Source organism: Eublepharis macularius, chromosome 13 (genome assembly GCF_028583425.1).
Source record: "Eublepharis macularius isolate TG4126 chromosome 13, MPM_Emac_v1.0, whole genome shotgun sequence".
NCBI classification, from domain to species: domain Eukaryota; kingdom Metazoa; phylum Chordata; class Lepidosauria; order Squamata; family Eublepharidae; genus Eublepharis; species Eublepharis macularius.
The window spans coordinates 46753265-46773394 of NC_072802.1; the positions used below are offsets into that span (position 1 = coordinate 46753265).

A 20130-nucleotide genomic window follows, 5' to 3' on the forward strand; every position below is an offset into this window, starting at 1 on the left:
CGGTCTGTCCAGGGGAGCTCCCCGGCCGGGGGGTCGGCGGGGTCGTCCGCCAGTTGGCAAGCCCCTTGGGGCCGCTCCTGCCACCCCTTGAGGTCGTTGACGTGAAGGCGTTTGGTCTGACGCGGGGAGGCCCCTCGAGCGCCTGGGCTCGTCGCCGCCGCCGCGGCCTCTCGCCGTCCCCCGGCCCCTGGCTCGAGGTGCGTGGGGCCGGAGTCTCCGTCGGGGGGAGGGGGGGCGGCCAAAGTCCGAGGGCGCCTCGCCCGTCCTCGGACATACCCATATCAGGGAAAACCATGTTAATCAATGTATAAAACAACCCCAAATAGGGGACACTTAAGCAATTGCAGGTACACTCCTCAGATCAACATGCCACTCTTGAGAATGCATTGTTTCTATCTTTTCTGACTTTTAGGTTCATGACGGCTGGGAGCTAGACAATCACATAGTGCTGTAGGTGAAGCTTCCAAACAGAAGCCCCCCTCCTCAACACACATCAGGTGCACAATAATGATCAACTTGCACGCTCCAGATACCAGAAAACATGCAATGCTTCTGCTTCAATTCTGGATTTTGCCTCTGCTGTGCCAGTCAGCTCTTTCCAACATGCTCCCCAAAACACCCTCAGTGCAAGCATAGTCCCCTATTTGGAATCCAGCAGAGAGATCCTTACCCTCCAAGCTGCTTCTTGAGTTTGGCACACAGGAACAAGTCCGTGAAGAGAAAGACATGGCGCAGTTTGCGGGCTCCCTCAACCAGCTCCACCATAAAACTGTCCTTCATGAGCTGCCGGTGCTGTCAAAAAGAATGAGATGGCTCCAGTTAAGCAAGCAGCAAAGGTAAAGAGCAGCACCTTGGGTTAACAGGGTGTAACTGAGAAACACCCACTGCAGGAATAGCTATGTTTGCTCATAAGAAAGTCGGGTGGCTTGGCAACTGTAGAAAGAAGATGGCCCAGAGGCAATAACAGGAGTGTCGTCCACACAGGGACAAGATTTTGTGGTTTCCCTGTTGTTGATGCAGCTGCCGATAAAGCATAGCAGCAATGGGGCTTCCACATGACAGGTTTCCCTTCAGTTACCCTGCCTCAATCCCCCCCAAAGTGACCACCCCTCTTCCTTGGGCCACCAGGGCTTCGCAATTTAAAAGAAAATTAGCACTAGAATATCATTATTTTGATATACTGTTGTATTGATAGGTGTAATTTCCAGCGTTTATTTTTTTAAAAAGTCTCTAGCTCCTTCCTTTGCAAAGGTACAAGAAAAAAAGTATAGTAACACAAGGGAAGGGGATAGAAACTTTAAAAAAAAGCAGCTGAGAAGTGGGACCAGGACTGAAGAGAATCCAAAACAGCACAAAAAGGTAGAAGACAAACCAGTAAGCAAATAGCTAGCAGGCTGTCCCTTGAACAAACAGGGCAACAGCAACCACTCCAGATAGTGAGACAGCAAATCATCCACACCCAAATGTTAAGTTATTCCAGTCTTTATAGATGAACACAAAAGTTCCACCAGTCTGAACTCGTTCTGTGATGGGCAAGGAACCGCTGCAAACAGTCCAATAAACCCCTCGCAACCAGACCCCGGAAAAAACACTCCTGCCACCCACCCCATACTCTGCATTGAATACTTCCATCCATAATGACAATGGATACTTTGCACGCTAAGAGAAACCGAGAACGGGTCACTTTCCTCCTCCAGCTCATTCTGCTTTGCTGTTCATCCTTTGCTGATGGGCCAGTCCCCTTTTTACATCACAAAGGATGTGGAAAAACTAAAACTGCCCAAGGAGTTGACCAAAGGCTGTTTTTTTCCCTACAAGCAATTTAAATCTTAGGATGCCATGGGAGGGAGGGCCTCGGGGAAAGGCTTGTGACACAGCACAGACTCCACAACAGGGAAATGCAGCAAACAACTTATTGCCAGGGAAATGTTTCTGAATAGTCTGGATGTGTGTATTTTGGTGGGAGTGAGCCCACTGCTCAGGATCCCAAATCCCCCAAGCCAGCCAGGACCCTTACTTTTGGATAGTTTGCCCAAGAGAGCCAGCAGCTGACCATCTGGCATTCTACCTTCTGGCCTGAGTCTTCCCTCACTAGAGGTGATGAAGATGATCCATGACCTAGACGTAATTACACAGTTCCTATGAAGGGCTTACTACTGTTTTGGAAGCATGCCTTGCTGCCTCCAAACAGTAACCCTAATGCTTGAACCAGATCATATTCAAGGATATGCGGTTCATGGAGGGAATCTGTCTGGCTTGCTACCTGCTTTCAGCGGAAGACAAATATTCTCCTGCAGCTGCGAATGGCTCATCCTCAAGACCAAATCACTATCCTCTGGCTTGCTCAACAGATTGAGTCTCCCACTCACCACCAGAGGTCAGCAGAAAACTATGCGGGATCATAATTATTTGCAGGAGAAAATTACACCCTCTCATCCATAGAGTTTGCAAATCCTGCCAGCAAAACCCTTTGCAGATACTTCTCCCATAGCTACAAGCACTGTTATGTGCCATTTATAACTAAAGGTGTGGGGGGTTTTTCCTGCCAATTCACAGTCTATTCCTTTATCAGGAAGCAAATCAAAAGCATCAGCTAGGTATGTTGTTTCCCCTACATGTAACATAAATTATTTTTGTCTACATAGAGGTTGTAGGTAGCCACACTGGTCCATTGCAGACTCCAAAAGCAAAAGCCATGTAATACTCTTTATTAAGATCAACACTTTTAGAAGATTCTCAGAGCTCAGTAACCTATGCTGCGGCCAAATTCTGCTCTTTAGCTATCAGAAAACGTAAACTTCTCTTAGTGAAAAACACATTATAAATTTTTTATTTTTATTTTCATTACTGTTATTCCATTTTAACTCTTATCCCTTTTATGCCTTTAGTTTTCCTGTACTGATAATATTGATTTATTGCTTGTAATCGTATTGCTTTATACTGCTGGCTTTTGCTGTAATAAATTGGATTTGGATTTGGATTTGGATTAAGATCAACATAAATAGAAAAAAGTGTGCACATTTTCAAGTTCTCCAAAACATCAGGCTGGGTGTTGGAAGAGAAGGGGAAGATGTTTCAGGTCATGATCTTAAGAGCTCATTTCGGCATCCTGAAGGTAGATATTAGAATTGGGTGGAGCTGGTATCAGGTTGCACCTTTGGCTTTTTGAGGAGAAGGGGGTTTACTATTTTATGATATTTTTGAACTGCATGACTAATCTTGGATTTTGCTCTGGACCAACGTAGCTACCGGCAATCTCTCTCTAATTTGGAAGTACCTGAATTTAAGCTGATAGAAAACAATTATTCAGATGGAGAAATATGGCCTGGAGAAAGACTGGGCTTATGGAAGAAACATCTTTTTTCTTGTCTCCCTTCCTCTTTTATTGGTTTTTAAAATCCATCTTGATGTAAGGTTTTGGAGAACCTGAAAGTCTGCATACTATTTTGTGTTGGTCTTATTAAATGGCTTTTGTTTTCTAATTTATATTAGGGATGAGTTAATTTTTCCCACAGTTTTTATATTTGCTTATATTCTTCAATGGCTTTGGTCCTCTGCCTGGTGCTACAGGTTTTGCAAACCTTTGTATCATATTTGCGAGTCGCATGGCAGTTGTATGTACAATGTACATCATTTATAGGTATAATATATATACAATTTTGGATGAATGACAGGAAAAATGCATAAATATGATGCTGAAAATGGAGTGAAAATAAAGAATCTTGGGTTTGAGTCACACAGAGAAGCAAAATCAAAACAGGGATTTTGAGATCACACTAGAAGGGACTATAAATTCAAAACATCTTTTATTTATACTGCCTGAAAATTCTCCTGGACACCATGCAGGAGACTTGGCTAGCTTTTTTATTCCTGGAATCCAAGAGGGTTATTCTGCCAAAATAAAGCCTTAATATACTGGATTCAAGTAGCTGATTTTCCCAGGGCGATACTGACATTTTTCGCTTGAGATTTTTTCAATACTTAATGTTTTGGATTGGGACCAGTTATGTATTCACCAAATGCTATTTGCACCTAGTCTGTACCTACAGCTCTTGTAAGCATACACATTCATAAGTGTTTGGGCAGGGGTTTGTGGCTCTGCAAGCAGAAGGTCCTATGTTCAGTTCTTGACATCTCTAGTCAATGATGCTATGAATGCCTCTCTGCCTAAGCCTCTGGCAAACCGATTTCAGTCAGGCAGGCAATACTAAGCTAGCTGAATCAATTGGTATATTTACCCAGATGCAATATTAATTCAACGAATGGCAAATCCATCATAACTTGTGAGCTTGTCTTCAAGAAAATTGCATGCAGAATTCCTTATGACAGAATATCATCCCCTGAATGGACCAAAAAGCTCTCCATTCTAGGCAGTTATTTTGTTTCCAAGGCAGACTGAAAAAAATGGGTAGCTCCATATTGTAATCTAAATAAAATGTTTTAGAGTGTTTTATTAACACACTAAAACACCCCAAATACCTTCATTAGAAAGCCCATGCAACATTGCACCAAAGTTAGAGGAACTGCCTCATAAATCTGGATCAAACCAAGGTGTTTTCATACCCTTCCAAAAAAGCTGCAAAGTTCAGATTCTGGAAACCAACAGCTCTGGTGCTACAAGTAAGAAAGCAAGGCACATTCTGTTTCCCAGGAGACCAGAAAAATTTCAAAGGTCTATAGAAATAATTATATATAAATGTGAATTTTTATAAAGGGTTTTTTGCAATTTTATAAAGTTCAATGCATAATGCAAAGTGCTAAAGTGCTGATAAATAATTCATAATAAATATACCATTCAATAATTCAATAAATATCCAATAAATAATTAATTAAAGATGCATGCAATCCTGACCAAGAAGTCCAACCGCTATAGTTTCTCCAATCAGATGTTGTTGTATACACTTGAGATGGCATATATAATGTATCTTGTCCTATGGTTCTATGGTGGAGCTTCTTCACAAGACAACATGGTCTAGTGACTACAGCCGAAAGCCAAAAATTGGGCTGAAGAGCCTGACAGGTTCTGCCAGCCTGATATCCCGTTTCGGCAAATGCTTTTTCAAAGGCTCATGAATATATTATATAAATTGCTCCAGCATTTAGATTCCCATCTCCAAGTGATTGTGAAGCCAATGGACCATTGCTCTTTGATATGAAACATAACATGACATGAAGCACTACATCCCAAACACATGGGAATCAACGTACAGTTTTAGCTGCAAACAATCTCTTTGGTCCTTAAATCTCCCATTATGGTCTGCTTCAAGCAGGAGCAGTAACAAGAGCTGGGGGGTGGGGCAGGGGTTGGGTGGAGAGAGAAGACAGAAGAGAATACAACACTGCAGAAAAAGTAATGGCTCTGCATCTCTGGCTGAATTTACAACCGATTTGCACACTGAGTCTGAGAGAGGGTGTCAATTTGCCAAGGAGTGGTTCACTAGCAAACTCCATCCCTGGGGCAAGAGAAACTGAATTCCACACAGAGCCTGGTTTGGACAGATGAAGGGCTCTGATGAAGGGAGCTTGACTCTCACAAGCTTATACCCTGGAAATCTTGCCGGTCATTGAAGTTGCTACTGAACTCAAATTTGCTCTCCAGATATATCCAGATTGCCATTCTCCATGGAAAACTGCTCTCTCTCCAGCATGGAACAAGCTCTGTTGTGCACCCATTTTGGAGCAGCCAAAGCCCAGGTCAGCAGAAAAAGACAGCCTGTCTACAGAAACTTTCCCACAGAGACTACAAGCCAGTTTCATTGCCTTCCTTATCCCAACCAGTTCTCCCTCTTTCCATCAAAAGACCTCAAACTGCATTCACCCAGGAATCTCTCTCTTTTCCTAGGACACCGATGCCCAGTCAAAAATACCCCACGATGGCCCAAGGATACCGGGGGGGGGGGGGGGAAGAGTGCTCAGAAAAGAAGATTAGCAGATGGCTTCAACAGAAGCAGCAGGAGGCATGCTAGTCACGCCAACACTGGAGGGGTATGTGACTGAGGCTGACTCAGGGGTATGTGACCGAGGCTGACTCAGGGAGTGTACGTCATTCGGCAGGCAAGGCTGAATGCAGATGCCAGGGGCTCTTTAGTTGAGGATTTAAGCAATCTTTAGCAGGAAAAAGGAGGGTCACTGCCACCACTTGCATCCTGGGAGCCCAGAGCACTATGGTGAGAACAAGAATCTCTGCAGGGGCTTCAGACTTGTGGTGATGTAGGTGCTGCGACTCAGAGCCAATGTGGGGCCATTCTCTTTTACTGACATGACTCAGCTTGAAGGAGAGAGAGAAGGAGCTCAGCAAGCAAGACAGGGAAAAAGAAAAGGGCTTTGGGGTTAAGCCAACCAAGGAAGAAGGCGGCACACACACACACACACCCCAGCCAGGAAAAGGTCAACAAGAGTCTCTAGGAACAAGCTCGGCCTGCTTCTGCCACCCACTGGGTAGTCACAGAACCAGTCAACGCAGAACACCCCACAAAAATGCTTTAGCTGAAATTCCTGGAAACAGCTAACAAATTTCACATAGAACCTCTGCTGGAATGGACATACAAGGCACTGGCAGCCCACTCAGGGCCACTTGGAATCTTTTTTAAAGCCCACACTCAGTCTTTGACCATAAATCAGAAAGAAAAGAGCCCATGTGGGGAACAGCTTTCAAATTCTAGGTTCCAACAGTAAGGAACAAAAAGCTGTCAAAATTAACCTCTTGAAATAAAGGACACAGACAGAGACAAGGAGGTCAGTTGCTCTATAAGGTTGCAGAGTGTATTCTGGGGACTCCAGGATTTTCTTGTTGGTTTTGCCTCCAAAGAACTAGAAATTCAGTTTTGTCAACAAAAATGAAAGCAGAGATGTTCAGGGTTCAAAGGAATCTTTGGTTTCATTGTCTGCAATTCCTAAGCAAACTGACCTTCATGCACGTAAGTGCAGGGGACAGATCCTTGCATAGCTTCAGACTAAAAAGGAAACAGATGCGGCTAATGAATGGAGCGAGGTAGGCAGCATGCACACGACTGTTACAGAAGAGGGCAGGCTCAGGAACAGCCAGCTAATAATGGCTTACTAAACAAATATTGTCGTAAACAAGTAGAAAACAGGTTTTGAAACATCAGAATCCTGGACCAAAACTGGCTGGTTACCGGACATGTCTGCATGCAAAAGGCCAAGTGGTACAGTGTCAGACCGGGAAGGCTGGGATTTAAGTCACTAACAGTGAAATCCTAAGCAGGATTGCTCCAATCTAAGTCTGTTGATTTCAATGGGCACAGACTGGAGTAACTCTGCTTAGGATTTCACTGTAAATGACTCTGGGCCAGCCGTATATACTGTCAACCTACTTTACAGTGTTGTTGTGGGGATAAAATGGGGGAAATACATGGGTACAACCCAAGTTCTTGGGAGGAGCAAATACAATCAATAAATAAACATATTTGAAACAGGCTCACAGCAAGAACATTAAACAATTATTCAAGTGGAATCGTGAGGGGAAGCCCCTCACACAAAGAACTGCTACAAGGACAGATGCAGGAGACGGGGGGGGGGAGGTGTGTGTGTGGATTCCAGCGCCAGCTACTGTGAGCAAGCAGGCAGGAACTGATGTCCTTTGCAGCACTTGGTAGATGAGACACTCCAGGCAGAGCCTGCCATGCTGCTCCCCCTCCCAAAATTAGCCAGCTATTACTGGGGATATTAAGCACCAGAATGGTTGCTTTCATCAACACACCAGCAGCAAAGTCTAAGTAAGGGGCAAAATGTTTAGCCTTTAAAAGGAGAGAAAGAGCAGCAAAAAAGAACCAAGAAAGACAGACATAGCTCCTGGATGCTAGCTTTAAAACATTTTAAAAGGGAGTCTCTCCCCTTCCCAACTTCTTTCCTCCAAAACATCTTCAATAGAAGAGAGCAAGATTCAAGTTTAGCAGCACTTTAAAGACCAACAAGATTTCCAGAATATAAGCTTTCAAGAGTCAAAGCTCCCTTCATCAGATACCCGGAGCTTTGACTCTCAAAAGCTCATACCCTGGAAATCTTGATGACCTTTAAGGTGCTCCTGGACTAGAATCTCGCTTTTCTACAGCAGATCAACATCGCTACCCACCTGAAACTCTCTCATAGGAGGGAGGGAAATAAATGCCCCCAAACCCTTCAAAGCAGGCTCCCTATCCATTAAAAGAAAAATGCATTATGCATCAGGAGAAGTCAATTAGGTAAAGCAAACAGCACACTGTCTTGTTACCCTGGGGTGTGTGTGTGTCTGCAATGGGGGAGAGGCTGAACCATAGCCCTCACCCCACACTGTGGAAGCAGAGTCTCCTTTCAAAGCAAGCAAGGAGAAAACAAAGGGGAGCCATACAACCCTCTTAAAGTGTCAAAACCACAATATGGCCAAGTATCAGTTTCTGTTACCCACTTGGATCAAGTGGGCAGCCATGTCTCTTGGCCAAGTTAGTATTGCATTAGTTTTGAATTGTTGCATGTTTCAGCATTTAATCTGCATCTCACCATTTCCACAACCATCTGCCAATCACAGCACAACACCCTCTCAATTGAAGACTGAACCCTTCGGGGCTGCTGTTTTCCTACAAGTCTCAAGGCCACTGGCTTGAATATATGCGAGTCAGCAGCACTCCTATGCTGAGTACCAAAAAAAAAAACCCCACCCTGGAATGAGGCTTGTGTAGGAGAAACTCCCCAATGGCATACAAGTGGTAAAACCGAGATGCAGAGCATGGTTTGCCATTTCTATCACAATGAGCCAGATGGGAGCTGGCCACAAGCAAAAGGATAATGATTTGTTGCAAAGCTGCAATTTGGGTTCAGAAAGGCTGAGTGAAGCAAAGCATCCATCCCACCCTGCCTGAAAGGGAAACGGAGCATGGGAGGAGCAGACTGCGAGCAGAGACAGCACGGCAAGGGAACGGCATCCAGAGCACTTTTCAGGTTTGCAACAACGCTGGAAGGAGAAATTCTTCCAACATCTGTACGAATGGAGGGATAGTGTAGAGAGTTGCTTCTGAATGCATGAAAGCCCTTTCAGGTACGTTACAAGCTGGCATTTTCATCACTGGGATGATGACAAAGACATGGATCGCCGCAGGGGACATCAACACCACCCCCTTTCTCTCCCACACAGGCCTGGGCCTCTCCTCATTAAGATTCTACAGTGCCTTCTTCAAAGCCTGCCTCCTACCCAGAGACATGAGCAGAACAACAGCCCTCCCCCCCCCATTATCCAGCATCCCTTTGCATCAGCATCCATTTAATGCAACCTTCCACTGCCCCCAGCTTTCCATTGTTCATTTTTGTTTATACACATACAGAATATAGTAAACAAAGCCTGTTATAATAATCTTTCCCTTCCACCTTCTTCTGCAGGCTCAGGCAATAGTATTCAACATTTTACACAGATGGCAGAAAGATAGTGACTCAACCAGAGCTGCCCTAACTGAGCAATAATCAGTACCCAGAGCTTGCAACTCTGAATGCAAAATTATCAATTGGCTCTGAAAAGTCAAGCCTTCCCTTCAATCAGTATTCCTCCAGTCCAATACGTCAAGCTCTAAGGGGATATCCCTACTTTAGAAGTCGGCATACACAAGCCAGAACACCACCACGGAGGAACACTTGAAGACGTTGCTCTTTCCTTCTCCTGCCTTGCCTCTCCCCTTCTTTGGTATGCAAATGATTCTGAGATCTTTGCCAGAGAAAACTTTGAGTAATTCCTCAATGTCAGAAACAGCAAGAGGCTGCTTAATGCAGCCCTGTCCCCCACACCTTTGGCATTTCCCACCTTCAGGCCAACATGTTTGTGCATGAGGCACGGGTGCTGTAACACAGACACGCCCACAAGCCCACAGGTGTTTCACCTCTCCCTTCTGGACAGTCATGGATTGCCTCCTGGGAGTGATCTCTTCGTTGATGCTAGAGAGGAAGTTCTGGGAGATACGGAGGGCATCCTGCAGGAGCGAGTAGTCAGGGTGGCTTGAAGGAGTGTGCTTCAGTAAGTCCTGCACCAAAACATAAACACCATAGGAATTGTAGCCGACAGCCTAGCCAGGAGAGAGAGACAAGCCCGTGAGACTCTTATCCTGACCGACCTTAGGGGCAGGCAATCTTTTGCAGCCCCAAGCTGGCTAGTACTTTTTCACAATCTGTAACACCAAAAGGTGTTACAAGAGCTTATAATCGGGGAACAAAGGGCAGAGAGGGAAGGAGGGATGAAGGTGAGCAGAGGCCAGGCCCAGGGGTTGAGGACAGCAAAAAGTCAGGCTGGAAGGGAAAAAGGGTTTGAAGAAGGAAAATTAGCATGCGCCAGGTCATTGTGGAGGAGTGAGGGTGATGAGGAAGGACATGGAAGTTCAAAGGGTGAGGCCTTCTAAAGGAAGGACCAGGAGTAGGGCTGTATTGGGAAGGGACAGAGTTCTCAAACCCAACGAAAGTCTAGGCATCCTCCAGAAAAAAATGCTTTGGGCTGCCTTTTAGGGCTCAATTATACATGGTGCTGGAAGTTCTGAGGGCAAAACACCCAATGTTTTCATATGCTAACTTTCTCAGGTGCACGGAACTCCCCCCCACCCCACCCCCAATTTGGGTTGGGACCATGGCACAACAAGGAGAGGGAGGGATTAAGTTTCCCCCTTGTTTTGTTTCCCTATCTGAAAACAGCCGCAAGGCACTGCTATTTGCCCCACTATCGTTAATATACAGGTACCCATATCAGGCTGGAAGCCAATCCATTCCATACATTCACTACCCCCTTGCTGAGAAGCATCCTAAACCAGCCTCCCAATGCTAATCCAAAAAATACCTTCCTGTAGCCAGTCGGATGGGGTTGCTGCATACAAAGCAACAGCAGCAGTGATAGTGCAAAAGGCCTGGTTTACAATCCTGATGCATTTCAAATAAAGCTCTTCTGAGGGGAATTGTCACATCCCTCTCGTTACTCACAATCACAAAAAAGTCAACTACTGCTATGGCCTGCTTAAACCCAGTTCAAGAATGGTGGTAAGCCATATGAAGTTTATAAATATAGATTTCCTCTGAAAAGAGTCTTACTAAAATACACTGGAAATAAAAAACTGCTTTTTCCTATACAGCCACTGCCGCCCATTTCCTGTGTACTTTTCATAATTGTTTTGATACCTTCTGTTATTTTCCATCATGCGCAAATCTCTAGGATATCCCGCAGACAGACACTCACAGCGATTGCTGACTTGCCACATCTGTTTGGTGTGGACCACCCCCTCCCTAAAGCCTAACCATTAAAAGTTACTTACATGAAGGACGAGCGTGCTGCGTGTTACTCGGTCCACTGGCTTGTACAGGAGAGCTGTGAAGAAGAAAGAAGCAGGAGTGGAGGAAGAAATGTTACCTCCACAAAGTGACCTGGACACCACAGAACACAGAAAAGGAGGAGAAAAGGCCAACAGACTGAGCCTAACACCAACTTACATTGGCTGGGCAGGAGGGCAATACTACCAAGTTCTTTGTACCAACCGATTAAACATTATTCCAGTGTTTCAAGGCCACTGAACTGGTAGAAGGCAGAGCCCTTGTGCCTAATGGGACTGCACTGGCACAAGGTCAGAAACAGAGACGGTTCAGAAGCACAGTGGGAAAAGAAACAGAAGACAGTCAGAACCACTTAGAGGATGGCCCCCACCCCCAGCGACACCATAATGTGTCGGTGTCAGTGAAAACTTTCAGTATAGTCAAAGAGGACCAAAGAGCTGCTGCATCTCCCGTATAACCTCTTCAGCCTCAAATCCACAGCTGACAACAGGATTCTAAGTTGGCAGCCAGTCATAACATGGCACCAGCAGTACATAAACCCCACCCAGGACAGAACAAAAAAAAAAAGCACTTTGATACTCAAGGGTAATTAACTTGCAGAATTCACTGCCACGGGATTTAGCAAGAAGAGCTAATTTTATTAGCTTTAAAAGGGGATTAGACCAATTCACAGATCCATCAATGGCTACAAGCCATTGTGAAAAATGGAAGTTCTATGTTCACTCCTCTGAACAACAGCACTGAGAAGGACAATAGGGGGAAGCTTTGACCATTCCTTGTTTGTAGGCCTTTTGGGGGCATCCAGTTAGCCACTGTGTGAAGCAGGATCCTGGTCAAAATGGGCCACTGGTCAGATGCAGCATGGCTACTCTTAAGTTACGACTCAGAGTAACACTGTGTCATATACTTTTCTCAGCACCTGTGATTAGGTGCTCGCTAGGAACCACAGTGACAGCTCCTTGCTCGTTACTAGCCCTTGTTTCCTCTCATCTCCCTGCAACCAGGTAGCCTTTCAACATGTCCAGGATATTCTCCACCTTCCATGCCATGCACATGAGAGAAGCTTGTGGGAGAGGACACAGTGGCTTGTGGGAAACCAACTGTTCTCTTTGCCCTCCCAGAGCCATAGTGTCTTTTCCAGAGTATAAGACAGCTACTTAGGAGGTGCAGCAGTACACAGTATGGAGATACAACAGTGGAGGCAGGTGCACCTTTTAGCCCATTATGAAGCTTTCAAGGGCTGAGACACCCTGCAAGAATCAAAAGATGCCAGCAGGCCCAGTCCCGTCCATGCTCACCCCACAAGACACGATGATCAGAGCTGCGTCTGTTCCAGCTCCACCTCTGCTAAGCTGTATCACTACACTGCCACAGGTGTTTGGCATCATTCAGTGACATCAGTGGGCATGGCACATTACAGCGTACAAAGATACAGGACCTCAGCCTCATGTAGCTTACTCTAAAATTTGAGACTATCTGTGTTCATTCACATGGACTTGGACCGAGTTTCAGTAGGGGATTAAGGAAGGGGAACTGTATTCGAGATCTGAGGAAAGGTAGCAGCATCTCACACAAAGACACTCCCCATCACCATCTTTACATCTAAAAATAACAATTACTGGCAGAATGCCTGCGGAGAGAGGTTTTGCCTTGAAGGGTCTTTAACATCTCCCTACAGCATGACTCAAACCCACTTCTTTGGTGTCCCACCAATGTACAAGACAACTCCTGAAGCCATCTCCCTTGTACCCTCACAGAGGCTGCATTCCCTGAGTAGGGAATGTTTGGGCTGCCAGGGGATTCAAAGCCCTGTGTGAACTAGGAAACTGTCCGCTCTTCCTAGGTGCCCACGTGTTTTGATGGTATATGGAAGGTTTGTGCAGACAAAGTGTGTGTGAAAAGACAGAATGATGTCATGACTACACTGGTGCCTTCCCCACATGGCTACTGCACAGCAATATCAACAAGAGATCTGGTAATTGATGGGTGACAATGAAATTACCAAGGATACAGTGAAATTACAAGGATATACACTAAATTTTCCAGTGGCAGAATGGAACTTTCCTCTCTCCCCTCTAACTGAAGCCCAGCAATCTCCACAGAACGCTGCTTCTGGGGTCTAGGGGACACTGAAGAATGACATGAGGGGCATCCACAGCGAGAAGGGGGAATTAGTGGTAATTGCCAGTTTAGTCTGGAGTCAACACTATGTGAGTGGCTGACAGTATTAACAGGCTGGTGCTTGTCTGTTTAGGCTACTGATTTGGTTCTGACTTTGTAACTGGTAGACCACAGGATCTTGGCTATGTTGCACTAAAGTAACACCACTGGCATAAGGGGACCCTAGTATCAGCCTGTGTGTATGCTGCCCTCTTCAATGCCATTGGTGAGCTATGGAGGAAAGCGAACAGTATAAATCAGGGATACACCATGATAAAGCATGCACATGATCAACAGTAAGCAAGAGCACAAAGGTATCACAGAATCAATGTGAGGTTAAAAGTTCAGGGGCAAAACAAGATCAGTTTGCTCGGCCTATGAGCAAGACAACTTTGGAAGAATGACTTTGGCAGCCAGATTACTATACAGGAAGCTTCCTGCTCTGTATCAAGATGTTGCCCTTTTAGTACAAGCTCTGTAATCCCTCCCCCCCCCCCACACTCAACAATACATATTTTTAAAATCAAGAACAACAAATTCTACATTTGAAAGTATGCAGACTAACATTCTAGTAGTTCGCAGAATTAGTTATCTTGTGATGGAGCCTTGACCTTTTTTTTCTCTTATAGTTCAGAACCAAGCAAGCTGAAATTTGTTCTTCCTTTAAGAAAAGACAGGCAAGGTTCTCTGGAAACACTCACAGCCCTGGCCAGGTAAGCACTATAGCCCTTAAGTGCTCTACTCACTTTCCAAGGAGTTCTTTGTTGTCTGGTCTTTGGAATCCTTGGCACTTCTAGCTTTCAGATTCTATAAAAGGGACAAAGAACAAAAATTGCCAGAGGGTGAGTTTTTCTTCATGAGAGGCATGGACCTGTCAAATGCATTCCGCCAGGCTTAAGCACATACTGTTGCTGAACTGCCACTTCAAGCCAATTCTAGAGAAGTTATATCATTTGTCAAGTCAAGGAACCAGTGACCCAAGGTCCAACCAAACTAAACTATGGACCTGTAACACTGCAGCAAAGGAACATGATGGGTTTAGTATAACTTACAAGTAACACCTGGCCCATCACAATGCCAGAACCCCCTATGAACTTTCAGTTCAAGAGCAGGACTCCCTGCTGTAAGACAAAAAAAATAGGGAGCCACTTTCTATTCTGGTAACAGCAAAGAAAATATCCCAGTAATTGTGATGGACCTTATCTTGCCTATGAAATAGAAAGCAGCCATGAGAGGCAGGTGTGAGGTCACATACATCTACTAACAAGGAAATTCAGGGGGAGAATCTAGTCTGAGCTCCACAGCAGACTTCCCCTGTTGCATCTTGGGAATATCATCTAATCCCCTTGCCATATATGTATGTGGAAAAAGAGCTGTTATTAAAACAGAGGGACCCAAAAAGCAGTAAGTTTATGGAGAGAAGTTAGGAGAAAGGTGAGGTACAAAACAAGAAGTGAGAGTCTGGGAGATAGCTTAGGCAGTTAATTCCCCAGCTATAGCAAGGTGGGGAGGAATTCTACAAGTTTTAAAAATTAAATCCTAAGGATATAGACCAGAAGGGGGGTATATATCTCAGAGAAAAGAGATATAAGAAAGGATGAATGAGGCTTCTTGGTTTTATTTTCTTTGTCCTTTGAGATGCACAGTGCTTGGATTTCATAGAACATCCCGGTGTCCAGGGTGCGCCACTGTACTTTGCAGAAGGATAATGAATCAGGTCCCAATAGAAAGTGCAGTAGCCAACAACAAAGCATTTGGAGGCTGTACAGGATTTCTGTAGAGGAGCCCCAAGAAAGCTCTGTGTCATGAGGCATCCTGCGCGAAAGGCCTTCACTCCCAGAGGAAACCAAAGGAGAATATAACATTATATAACATATAATATTACGAATCTACTTGTCACTTGGAAGACAAGAGCCATCTTGTGTTGCTCCTCCTCGCTACACTTGAGGCTAATGAAGCCTGTGATTTTCCAGACAAGGGTTGATGTGTGCCACTTCAGGCAGCCTTTCAACAATTCCCTTGCATCTCTTCTGCTATGACGATTCCATCGCACCATTCAAATATCACCCCCCCTCCCAGCCCTAACCCACAGTGTGATATAGCCAACTAGGACAGGCATTCCAGTAAGGAGGCCTCATGAGGATCGGTGGCTGTGGGAATTTCCAAGGTTAGCATCTCATTACAGCAAGGCACTCCTGCTTCATCTCAGGGAGGCGAAGGTAAAGTGCAGATCTTGAGCGACATAAACAGCCATGTGTAAGAGAAAGACAACTCTGGCTCGTGGAACACATGGAATAAATGGGAATTGTGCAAAAGCATCAGCACTCTGGGCCAAGGGCTGCAAGAACATCCCCAGAGCACCATCTGAGTACATTAGCCAGACCAAGGCACTATGTGTGCTTGAACATCATAACGTTACCTCTGAGATTTCTGCGAACTGAGCGTTGGCCTGACAACACTTCTCTGCCGTCTCCATGGCAACCTCATAGTTATCCACGAAGGCTCGGTACACTCCCAGCTGGCTGGCCTGCAAGAAACAAACATGAAAGGAAATAAACACTGGCGAGTGGAGGGAAGGGGGGAGAAAAGATGGCTTCTGATTGCATTCACAATTATACAAGGGAGAAAAAGAGACCTCCTGCCACACGGCCTTTTCTCAGACCAGTGTGTGCAAGACACAAAAACACCATCCCTACATAGGATCTGGGCAGCAAAAGAAACAGTCACTGGCCTGCTCAAGCAATGACTCCTATGGAGGCAACATCCCCAGTTTTTTTTCCAGTTCTCCAATTGCTAGAACAGGCACCATTCATGAGCCTATTGAGGAAGTTTTGCCAGAAGCAGGTTGGCCTGAGGTCACAATCCCCAAGGAGCCATCAAGGCAGCATGAACCAGGCCCCAGTGAATGCAGTGCCCACCCCTGAACATCTGCTGATAACTCAGACCCAAGTTCTACCAGAAGCAGATGGCTCTACCCAGAAAACCCAGCACTAAAAAACAAAGGATGGGGCGAAATCAAGACACATCAGCAAGCACAGAAGTCATGGCTAAAAGACGAGAAGGGCAAGACTGCGGAGAAGTGACTGCAGCAGCAGCTCTGGAAATGCTTGAATAAGCCTCTTTTAATCACTGGGACTTAGCGCTGATCTCGTTTGCTGACTTGTAAACAGCAGCCACAGTCTGTGCCAGACAGTATAAGACACAGCTTGGGAAATCCCAGGGCAAATTCCAAGCATGTCTGAACTCTTAAGGAATTGTTGTGCCACATACTGTAGGTACACCAAACCATCCAAAGACAAACTTCTGAGCAAAAAGTGAAGAAAAAAAACCCATATGTCAACAGAAGGAACCTGTGTTTGGCTAAGAAGCTCCCTTGCAATTTCCTACAAATGGTGTTTAAGTTCTCAAGTTCTTTCCGGTTCAGAAATGAAGAGTCCCATCTGGGTTTTGGTACTTGGTTCCCTGACTTTATTGAAATCCATTTAAGAATGTGCCAACACAAAAGAGAAAAAAGACAAAAAATTATTCATCTTTTTCTGTTACTGGAAGTATGAATGGCAGCAGAGGGGAGAGTGTCTCTGGTTTTGCCCACCGTGAGCTGTGGCCTCAAGAATCCTTTACCCAATGAACACCTCCTGGTCCTTTAGCAAACAGAGAAGAGAGCTGCAGTTTGGAACCCTTGCATGACCCCCCCCCACCGGAAGCACCTGAGGAATGCAGCTTTCTTTTCTTTAAAGACAAGAAATTCCATACCCCCCACCCCCATCACCACCTCACAAAAGATTGCTGGAGACCTTCCCTTTTGCAGCTAGTTCTGGCAAATCTTCTGGAATACAGGTAGCTAGGGATCTGTGTGGGGGTTCCCTTAACTACTGGGAAAACGATTGTCTTTTATGAAGCTTTGTGAAGCAGAGTTGAGAAGCCAAGATGGACAGAAAGGGGGGGGTCCTCTCTTTTTGTGCTGCTGCCTATGTGCTCATAGCCTTGATCAGGGCTCATTTTGAGGGGGAATGCGCAGGAACGCAGTTCTGGTAGTTCTCCAAAGAGATCACATCAGGTGGCCCCACCCACCTGACTCTTGGCCATTTTGGGCCCGTTTCTGCCTGGATTTGGCCCAAAATGTCCAGGATCGGGCCTAAAACAGCCAGAATTGGTCCCAAAACGGCCAGGATTGGGCCTCTGATGGGTGGTGGATCACTCTCCTGCTCAGCAGTGGCCCAATTCTGACCATTTTGGGTCCCTTTTAGGCCATTTTCAGCCCCCTTTTGCCATTTTGGGCCCAATTTTGGCCCTGAATGGTCAGGATTGGGTCCAAAACAGCCAGGATAGGTGATGTCAGGGGGTGTGGCATATGCAAACCAGTTATGCTAATGACACACTTCCAGAGATGTCAAGGGGTGTGGCATATGCTAATGAGTTGTGCTAATGAGTTATGCTAATGAGTTCCTGCAGCTCTTTTTCTACGAAATGACCCCTGGCCTTGATTAATGTAGACAGAAATCATAGCTGTTAGAAGATAGACAGTGACATTGGAGTGCCACACAACACAATGCACAGAGCATAGCAAGGAAAAAGTGGACTGTGTGGAGATGGGGGGATAGAAAGGAAAATGGTATTCTCAGATTTAGCATTCTTTGTTACCAAATCAGTCAGGCTTGGAACTATGAATTTATGTAGGCAATTTTACACTGGCCTCCATGTACCTATGGCAAAACAGAAAGCAATTCCTTAATAGGAGTCTCCTATTAAGATAGCTAAAATGTCTCTAAATATGCCAAACAAATGTTGGAAATGTGAAATTAAGGTGGGTACATATTGCCATATGTTGTGGACATGTAAAAAAGCAGTGGAGTTTTGGAAGATGACTCATAGAATGATCCAGCAGATTCTCAAAATTCCTATACCACTGAACCCTAAACTTCTTCTATTAAATCATATAACGGCTCAGGTGAATAAAAACCAAAAACATTTGATTCTGAATATAATTACAACAGCTAGAATTTTATATGCGAGATTTTGGAAAACGAGAGATATCCCAACACAAGATAATCTGATTGAAAGAATACTCAATACAGCAGAAATGGACAAACTATCCAGTTTATTGAAAGATAGAGATAGTATGATATATGATGATCTTTGGGACCCTTTTTACGATTGGATACAAAAGAACTTTGAAGGAACTTAATTCCGAGTTAAGTTGAAGACCGTTATGGACAGTGTTAAAAATGAATGGAAAAATTGTAATAATAATCTGACCTATGGATTACAAAAAGATAATAAGAAAATATATCTGACTGAACGGTGCAATATATTTGAATTATGTAACTTGTATTTCCTTCCCCTACCCTTCTTATTCTGTATTCCCCCTGCTATCAATAATAAAATTAAAATATCTTTTAAAAAAAAGCACAATTCCTACGAATTTCTGACAATTGTTTGCAAAATGTCAAAAGATATCCAGAGTATATCACATAGTATTTCCTGATGGTAGAAAAAGCTGGTGAAGAATGATCAGAACAAAAATGCACAGGTCCCTAAAACATCTTTTCTTGAGAAATGTAAACAAGCAAATAATTGCTGCTGAATTGGTCATCCTTCGGGTTTACCTTTTGCCTTACAGCCTACTCTTATGAAGTGTCACAAGATGCAATAAGTATGACAAAGGAACCAGAAAGTTTACATTCTACTATATTACACAACAGTGCAAGCTCTAAACCAATGGACAGGAGGGCTCCAGAGGCTTTGCTTGAGATCAGAAGGACAAAGTTCATGGATGCTGAGATCCCTGTAGAAATACAGTGGAAAGATAGTGGCAAAGTCACTGGAGGGAGGGCAGTACAACCACTAACTTTGGGGATAACCTTCTGTCCCACACATCTGCTACACAGGGGGACTGCTGTTCCTAGCCAACATATTTCCTTCCCCATTGCATTGTGCACTGCAATATGTGGCAAACAATGGTGTACCAGAAACCACCTGGAGTAGCAGAGACAACAGGTGCATTGAAAGTCTAAGATGGCCTGAGAGACTCAAAGGTAAGTCAATATTCATACCCTGGTTTTCTCCCCAAAAGGGGATACAATACAGCTGACCATGTTTCTCCCCTCCTCCAGTTTATCCTAAGAACCAGCTTGGAAGGGAGGCTGAGTTCAGAGACTATGATTGGCTCAAGGACAAGGTCACCTAGCAAGCTTCCATGGCACAGTGGGAATTTGCACCTGGGTCTCCCAGATCTTAGTCAGACACTCTAAGCACCACACCATGCTGGCTCAGGAAGGTACAGCTGTTCACTCACCAGCTTCTGAAAGAGGTCCCCCACTCGCTGCTGGTGGCTCCATTGCTGAACACGTGGGAAGAGCCCATCATAGAATTCCTTGTGGATCTCATATAACTCAGGCACTTTGAAAAAGATGGTTTCAATCTGCTGACTCGTCAGCACAGGTTGGGAGGTGGTGGCAGCAGCTTTCAAAGGCTTCATGGGCTACAAAAAAAAAGAGGTCACAGATCGTGTACATTCACAAGCACAAAGCAAGAACCAGGGACTTTTGTTGGGCCCACTTCCCCAGGGGGAGTGGGATGGACAGAGGTAGCCAACCTATCCTTCTAACCCAAGAAGTTCTCTTGCTCAAACTCCACTGAAATAAACAGTAACTGTGCAAAAGCACAACAAGTGAACTGTACTCC

At 44.9% G+C, this 20130-nt stretch overlaps 1 protein-coding gene across 1 annotated transcript in view; it reads right to left on the reverse strand.

Annotated features, from left to right (window-relative positions):
* The window catches only part of BCR (BCR activator of RhoGEF and GTPase), a 117373-nt gene that overhangs the window by 36645 nt on the left and 60598 nt on the right, over positions 1 to 20130 (reverse strand). Inside the window, exons 4-9 of the mRNA XM_054995976.1 lie at positions 19742 to 19927; positions 15866 to 15973; positions 14193 to 14253; positions 11271 to 11323; positions 9861 to 10001; positions 671 to 792 (exon numbers count right to left, since the gene is read on the reverse strand). Coding sequence (XP_054851951.1) covers positions 671 to 792; positions 9861 to 10001; positions 11271 to 11323; positions 14193 to 14253; positions 15866 to 15973; positions 19742 to 19927 — 671 coding nt within the window. The remainder of the gene's footprint in view (positions 1 to 670; positions 793 to 9860; positions 10002 to 11270; positions 11324 to 14192; positions 14254 to 15865; positions 15974 to 19741; positions 19928 to 20130) is intronic.